Raw genomic sequence first — 8,795 nt, 5'->3', positions numbered from 1 at the left:
ACAAATCCACAGGACTAGTAGTCTCGTGGATTTGCTGGGCAGTGGCTAAATGGCTCTGTAAAACGTACGGGACTATTAGTCCCGTACGTTTTGCTAGCGCACAGAAAATATACGGGACTAGTAGTCCCGTATATTTTCTGAGTTCGATAACCACCGGAATTAGTTAACTTTAAACATACGGGACTAGTAGTCCCATATGTTTCCTGAACCCACTTTTTCAAAATCGACCTCTTTTTGGCCTATTGGCCAAAAAGAGGTCTATGTTGCTAATTTTTTATCAAAATGGTCTATTTCGCTATATATTTTATAAAAACGGTCTATTTTTCATTTTCCCCCCTTTGTAATAAGCTCTCCCAAGGACATTATTAGGTAAAATCCCCAGGCTACTGTTGACCAAACACGTTTAACCTGCACCCGGCAGAGCTCAGGCTCATGATAGCATCACGCCCCCGTTTCCTAACTGAAGGCACGTCGTCTTGAGCTCCATCACGACGAAAGACCCCCTTCTCTCTCTCTCCGTCGTCGTCCAATTACAGACCCATAAACTGCGCCCCGTGGCTCACGTTAGAGCTATCCCTAATCTCCATATTCACCAGATCCCATATCTCATCGGTTCCACAATCAAATGCGTCCCTTTAGATTCTCATGCATCGCTCGGTGCTAACCTGCGCCGGCCGAAGGAAATAGTAGACATGGCGGACCGCCGCCGGATTCTGCGCCCGCGGCCGCCGAGGTGTGAGGGTTCGGCCGGGAGCTGCTGGCGGCGTGCATGACGTGTCCCCTCTGCAAGAAGCTCCTCAGAGACGCGACCACAATCTACGAGTGTCTTCACACGTGTGAGTTTCCTTTAATAAGATCTAGTTTTGTGATGTGGGTTTGTTTAAAATTTGAGTTTTGATATGTGGGTTTGCGTCAAAATTCGATCTTGGAGTTTGGATCAGTTGAAATATTCGTTTTGCCCCTTTTGCTATCTGCATGCAGGGTTGGCCTTTTTTGGATAAGAAACGAGGAAAAAGGTTTCACTATCATGTAATTCTATTCTGACCACGTTAAACTGTGACGCTTCATTTGGTCTTTCTATTTATAGAAGAACAGGGATGTCAATGTAAAATCATAATGAGGTTATGGCCCCCTTTCTCTGCAATATAAGTACCGATTGACATCTCTATTATCCAGTGGACTTGTAGATTAACATTATGATTCATGTATCGTCACCGTGGCTTTTATTAGTGATAAAGATCACCATACTTTGGTGATTGACTCGTTTGAAGCTCTTCATATTGATGGATGACCAACTTGTTCAATCATGTTGCAAGTCTGTATCCTTATTGCATGTTTTATTATGTGATGCTTAGTGATAAAGATGACAGGCTTCTTCATATTCCATTCCATGGATGGATGCTCAACTTGTTTAGTTATGTCGAAAGTTTGTGGCCTTATTGCATAATTGTGAACTGATCTACAAGTGAATACATGATTGATATCTTGCAACTTTGGCATTGGCAGTTGTGATGGAGTGAATTTTTGTTCAAAATCTAGCATTCCTTATGGTCTTGTCCTTATATCGACAATAATGCTGATTCTTTACCTGTTTGCAGTTTGCAGGAAATGCATTCTAGAGAAGCTAACAGATGAGGAGGTTGACTGCTGTCCAATATGCAATATTGATTTACAGGAAATGCATTCTAGAGAAGCTAACAGATGAGGAGGTTGACTGCTGTCCAATATGCAATATTGATTTAGGTTGTGTTCCAGTAGAAAAACTCAACAGATGAGGAGGTTGACTGCTGTCCAATATGCAATATTGATTTAGGTTGTGTTCCAGTAGAAAAACTCAGGTCAGCTTCCTGTCTTCATGATTCATTGTACCCTGGTGTTGTATGTACTGTAGCATTAATGAAATCAACGCTAGCCTAATATATGAACTGATTTAATGGGATTACATGCTATCAGCCAAGTTATAAATCTCTAGGAAAAACTATCTCCTGCTCCGTGAACTTATTTGTCAATAAAGTGCGCAAGTCTATTTTACATTGAACTACACTGTTGGGTTACTCATGTCTTGTTATTATCCACATAAAGTGGAGTGTAGTGTAGCCGCCAACTTCAGAAATTGTAGAATAACGGTACAAAAAGAGTGCATTAGTACTAATGGTAATGACGGTAGTAGATAGTAGGCACATGAAGAAGGATGAGAAAAGAAATTGATGTTCACAGAACCATTTCCTTTTTTCTTCTACGTTTAATTGTTTTGAGTGCTGGATTGGAATCATTTTATCTTAAGCTACAATCATGCATGATGCAGGACAAACTGGAAGATTAGATTTCATACATAGGATTAGTTAAATTGCTTAGGATTTTTGTTTTAAGGGTTTGTTTTTTCTTTTAGTGGAGATATTCTTAGGTAGTATATTTACGATTTTATAAAAAAGGTTACTCTTAGCTATATTTTCCTTGTGTTACCTGTAATGAGTTAACTGTTGTTAATCAGTTACATAATATTATACTATTATCTGAAAAAGTTAAAAAGCACATGCGTTAAGATTTAAACTTAACATTCAAAATGCTTGAAGACCTAAAAATAGTGTCCTGGATTTTTTTATTATGTTCTGGTTGCATGGCGTTTCATAATAAGTCAATTCCATGCAATCATAAATACTGGTTAGACAGATCAGTGAACAGATATATGGTATGGAATATCTCAATTATTACAGAAAACTAGTATTCTGGATATTTCTTGCTTATGCGCCTTGTGGCAGCTAAATGAATCTCAACAGAAAGTTTATTTGATTTAGTGTGAAGATACGTAAGATAGGCTCTGATTATAATGAGTTGCAAATGTGATTAGACCTGAAGTGCTGTTGAAATGTTTGGTGACTTAATTCTGTAGTTCAGTTTGATGGAAATTGGCAGCATACCTGTTTGGTTCCGTAACTAGGAAGATTTCTAATGGTGTGGACAGAAGGTGACATTTGATGTAAGGATTTGCGTTCAATTTTATGTCTCAGATGAAAATAAATTGAGCTAAGTCCTGTGAGCTTCTATTGATATGGATTAAAGTTTATGGAATAGTATTTATATCTAGAATCAACTCTTACGATTGATGCATTCCAGAGTGGCTTTACTATGTTGACAGGATGACAAAAACAAAACAGATAGACAGATTAAGGTCAAACTTGGGCAACTATTCACTTATAGCTTTACTATAGCTGCAGGCCAGTTTCAGATGATTTTTTGAGATTATATTATCACGTACCAGGTTAAGAATTTGTTTGAGGAAGAAAGTTAATTTGATATATGGTACCTAGCTGCATCGAATCATGAATGTCTACTGGGAAGAAGATACCAGATGGATCGATATGCCGAAGTATTATTATGATTATTATTATTATTTTGCCCTGTACGGGTGTGCAAAGTTTTTATATAATTTTTTCTGAACTAACATGAGGCAATATATGCTCTATACATATAACAAGCATGCTATCAAATCTTTTTATTTCCTATTTATGCTCTGTGACAAGTGTGATATGTGACAAGTGTGATATGCGTTGACATGACATTTTCTCTCCATCTTGCTACTTGAAGTATTGAGCTTGACATTTAGTTCTTCTTCTTATCATTCTATCTATTGTTTATGAACGGAATTTTTTGCTTTCATTCTCAATTGAAATGGTGTGACACTATGCGTACTTGCTGTTGATGCCAAACATTGACCAGCAACTCTTCACTTCTGTTGCCATATTGTAGTTAATTGATTTAAAGTCAATTATTCTGTCAGACTATGTTGTGTTATAGCACGCATTTGATGTATTACAGGCCAGATCACAGTTTACAAGATGTAAGAGCAAAGATTTTCCCCTTCAAAAGGAGAAAGGTCAATGCTCCTGAAGTTGCAGAGGCAATAACATTGCCTGTTAGAAGAAAGGAAAGATCACTTTCTTCAATAGTGGTCAATACTCCTCGAGTACCAACACACTCCGGGTTAACAGGAAGGAGAACGAAAGTTATGACGAGAAGGGCCTCTAGCTTACGTGGACGAAGCCCTCTTATTGATGAACCCATCAAGAAAGAAGGCAATAATGTTGATGATCATATAGAGAACTCAAGCTCGGCTGAAACTCTGATCAAGATGACCCAAAATAAGAGGCAGGTCAGTGAAACACTAGGAACCATTTTGGTTGGAAAAGAAAAGGGAATTAATATATGGGTTAATTTCACAAACCCCCCTTGACCAAAAAAAAAAAAACACAAAAAATAAAAGAAAAAAAAATAGAAAAAAAAACAGAATAGCACTGTCAACTCTAACGTGTCATGTGCCAAGCATGTGGCTTAAAAGACGAAAATATCCCTCGACCCTAAACAAGAAACTTTTGTTTCTTTTTTTTTTATTTCCACTAATTTGTTGATGACTGAGTGTATTTTTCGCCCTTCTTGTCATGTGCTTGTCACATGACACATTAGATTTCACGCTGTTCTTTGGGGGTTAAAAATGAAATATCATCTAGGGGTTTTAGTGGAATAAAAGAAGTTGAGGGGTTATATGCAAAACCACTCAAAGTTCTAGGGATTTGTGAAATTAAAATAGTTAAAGGGATTATATGCAAACCCTCCTAAAGTTCCAGGGGTTCTTTGAAAGTTTATCTTGATTTTACTTTGCCATACGTTGCTTGATCTTTACAGGGTTCTTCTAATGCTGAGCCATCAAATGAAACAATTAATAGCGATTTAGAGAACGGCGGAGAAAGCTTCAGTGATAAACCTGATCTTTGGAAACCTCTAAATTGTTTGGTTGAAGCAGCCAATAGAACAAGGGGTCTCAAGTCAGGTCCACCAAGTCCAGTTATTAAGGCAGAACAAAGCAATGATCATGATAATGAAGTTGATTTGCGTAAAGGCAAGATGAAGGATTATCCAAAAAAATTGAGAGTTCTTGGTGACAAGAATGTCGATGGCAGTGGGCCCATTCCGCCAGCTGTCAAGACTAGAAGAAGACGGAGAAGGAGAGATCTTGGAACCTCCACTCAGGCTCTGATTGATGCTGCACTTGCCACACGAGCAAGGAGGATTTGTCCAATATGGCTTTCCTTAGTTCCGTCGTCTGACCCGTAAGTTCATTCCCTTTTCTCAGTAACGAGTAGGGACATTTTATTTTATAGATTTTTTCTATATATACCCCTAAGTCACGCATTTTTTCAAAACTACCCCCAAATCTTAGCATTTGCAAAACTACCGTCCAAATCATCAACTTTGGAAAAAGAATATCCTCAACTCTACAAATCATCAACTTTGTTGGATATGGTGAGTAAAATTTTGACTATCTTGTTGATATTTTTATATTGCAGTTCCAAACTAGCCTATCAAAGTTGATGTTTTGAGGGTATTTTCTCCAAAGTTGGCGATTTGGTCTTTTTAACTTTTTTTATTTTTTTTTATTTTTGCGGATACTATGATTTAACGTTTAAGAGTACATATACAAAAAATCAACACTTACTTTTTCTAATAATCTTTTTTTGTGGCTTCAGGCAAAGGGATCTAACACTGCCTCAAAATTCTGCCTGCTACTTAAGAATTAAGTGAGTTCTCTTGTGTCAAGTTCAGCATTTTGTGGTTTTCTTCTTAACTTTGTTTTTCAAAAATTTTGGAAACAGAAATTTTTTGTCTACTGCATGTATAGATATACTGATATAGGAGTTACTAATTAGTGCATTCATCTAGTGGTTAGCCTATACTTGAACAATAAATTGTTTTCTTGTTTAAGCTTGACTGATAAGCCCCATTTATCACTTGCAAGATACAGTTAGGACCAAGCAGTTGTTGTCTGAGTAATTTCACATTTGTCATAATGAATTTTAAATATGTTATTTAGTTGTTGTTTTTAAAAATTTTTCTAGGAAGAGATTTACTAGTTGATTATTCTTCCAGCAACAATTTGGTGATTGTTTTAACTGCAAGGGTGACAATAAATTGGCGTTCTTATATCTTGAAACATCGTACCAAAAACATTTTTGAATTTTGCAGCTGTCTATTAACTTGGTGCAACTCTCCGTAAATTTGTCATGCATGTATGTGTTTTGTTATCATACATTCTGTAGCTATTTGTAATATGTGCATACTAATTAACCATTTTGTTTATTTCTTTTTATTGTAGAGACGGCAATCTACCAGTTTCTTTTATCCAAAAGTACCTCGTGAAGAAATTTAGTCTTTCGAATGAAACTGAGGTGAGTATCTAATTCCCTGCAGTGTCAAAGATTTTCTTAGTTCAGTTTTTGGATTATGACCATAATCTCATGAAAACTAGATGCAATGCCTTTATGTTGCGACTTGATCATTAATAAGCGTAAGTAAATTGATATAAAACTTCCTATATCCAGATGCACTAATGACATGTAAGGAATTAAATGCTATACCTGAATATACAAAAAAAAAAATGATTCAATATGTAGCAGAAATCACAAATCTAATGTTCATTGATTGCTGCTAACCCTGTTTAATTTACTCACCTTCATTTGGTAAACTATCTCTTGACCTTTATGAACTTAAATCAAGAACTCTGTTGCTAAAGATATTGATTAGCGCCAATCACATTGCAGCGAGAGTAATAATTTTTCTTCTATACAAGTCCTCAACATTCCTATTGTCACGCCCCGATAGCGCAGCGGAAATTCATAAATACGGGTTACATGACAGCAGCGACCCGTGCACGAGACGTGACAAGTCTTATGCTCGAGTCAAGCCTGACACTTCATATCACATAGTTTATCTTAAAATATTCATAAACTTGCTGATGATAGAAGTTTAGAGCTACTATATATATGTATATAATCGGTACTTACAACCCACAAGCTCACCGTTATAAACATTTTACAAAATAAAGCACATTGTTGATTGTATGTAACATCAAAAAGGAGGCTTTTCATATAGCGCCTCTCAGCAAAACGGCATAACCAAAAGTTCGGCTACTATGTAGCTACGTCAGACCTGAAAAATTTAAAAACAACGGGGTGAGCTAGAGCTCAGTGAGAACATTTCTCACTAGAGTTCCTAAATAACTAACAAAATAATAATAAGGATAATTCCCAGAAATAACTAAATTGTATGTTTTGCACCAGAAATTCAAAACTAGCAAAATACGATCCAAATATCATAATATTGTCATCTTCAAGAAAGAATGCAACAACTATATTTTCTTTCTTATGTGCATCTGAATATATTGTGATATTTTCTAGAATCAACCCTTTTTAAATCAGGGTCAACATTAATAAAGAAAAAGAACTACTAATTTTTACAAAACCAGAGGATTATTATTTTCTTAATTTCACAGTCAATTGTCAGAATCTTAATTCTCGATGACTTATTCGTGAATGTGAAAGTCACCTCATAGGTTACACTAAGTCTACGAATTATAGCCTAGTAGCATGGAAAGGCGTAAAACGCATCACATAACAGATAATTCTCCGGAATCGAATACACCTATCACTGTCATAGGTTATTGGCCAAATACAGAGGGGTCATAACAGATTTCAGAAGGGCCAATACAGAAGGGCCAAATAAAGGTGTATTCACCATATGACAGACATAATCACTCCATAGTGGACTTTTGAGGATTTGAAAACATCAAGAATTACTTATCAATTTAGAAGTACCTTGCTTATCAGAATTTGCAAATATTTTCAAATGAAGTGGACGAGGGTAAAACTCATCATCCCAATTAAAACAGTTTACGGATTTTACTTTCCTCTACTTTTATTAGATACTAAGCCACAGAAAATCTTTGAATCCATTAAATTGTCGAAACATGTTTAAACTATTTCTTTTCTTCAAAAGCTTTCAAATAAAGCAATACCCACAATTATTTGAAATTGCATGAGAATCAAATTCACTTTTCATAGTTCATATAAAATCAAATTGATTTTTCATATTTTATACGAAATCAACATCGTATTATGGCTTGGGCCATAACAGAAGTAGATCAAATCACCTTTAACTTTATATACATAAAAATGATATATTATTTATTTTTCGATCACAAGATAAATAAAAAATAATACTCATGCAATTTCATATTGTAAAATACTAGTGAGAAATGAACTCACCTCTAGTGGACACGAATTCCCTAAAATATTATTCCCATGAATATCAACCAGATCCTATAATATAAGATATAAGACTAATTATTAATTCATGACAAACATATATTATAGGTAAATCAATTTATAATCTAGAGCCAACTAAATTCAAATATAATCAATAATAATTAAAATCTATAGTACAAATGAGCTATTTGCTAACTTTAGCAATTTATCGAAATTTTATAACTCTCATATACTAACTTCTGGACTTCCTAATAATTTATGATAAGGCAGGGGTTATAGGGAATTTATCAAGCCTAAAAATTGACTTTTATTCTTCAGTTTGGATTTGTTTGCAAACAGAGTAAATGACAGGGTTTATATGCAGTTATCCTGTTCATATATGATCCTAGATTTCTATGTTGGGTTTATTTACAAATCTTTGTGGCTTTTAGGGACTTAGAATGATTTCTTAGGTCACAGATCTCCACTTAAGAGGGTTTATAAGCAAAGTTAAAATAACTTAGGGGGTTTTGATAAAAATTTCTCCCTTTATTTATTTATTTTTCTACACCTGATCATATTCCTTCTTCATTCTTCATTTCTTTTCTCTTTTTTTTCTTCCGTTCCTCCTTTCTCTCTCTCTCTCTCTCTCTCTTTTTTCAGCTGGACATTCTAAGGCCTCTCTCTCTCGCGACGCCGACAACTAGGAGCGACCGGCGG

At 35.5% G+C, this 8,795-nt stretch overlaps 1 protein-coding gene across 2 annotated transcripts in view; it reads left to right on the top strand.

Moving 5' to 3' along the window:
* LOC109849890 (E3 ubiquitin protein ligase DRIP2-like) overlaps nt 404-8,795 on the top strand; it is a 13,771-nt gene continuing 5,379 nt past the window's right edge. Inside the window, exons 1-7 of one of the 2 annotated variants that reach the window (XM_020419775.1) lie at nt 404-836; nt 1,599-1,639; nt 1,780-1,838; nt 3,817-4,150; nt 4,681-5,105; nt 5,523-5,573; nt 6,149-6,221. In XM_020419775.1, coding sequence (XP_020275364.1) covers nt 770-836; nt 1,599-1,639; nt 1,780-1,838; nt 3,817-4,150; nt 4,681-5,105; nt 5,523-5,573; nt 6,149-6,221 — 1,050 coding nt within the window. In that variant the 5' untranslated portion in view covers nt 404-769. The other variant, XM_020419774.1, reaches the window with a different exon arrangement.

Source organism: Asparagus officinalis, chromosome 7 (assembly GCF_001876935.1).
Source record: "Asparagus officinalis chromosome 7, Aspof.V1, whole genome shotgun sequence".
NCBI classification, from domain to species: domain Eukaryota; kingdom Viridiplantae; phylum Streptophyta; class Magnoliopsida; order Asparagales; family Asparagaceae; genus Asparagus; species Asparagus officinalis.
This window is presented reverse-complemented; position numbering and strand designations above follow the sequence as displayed.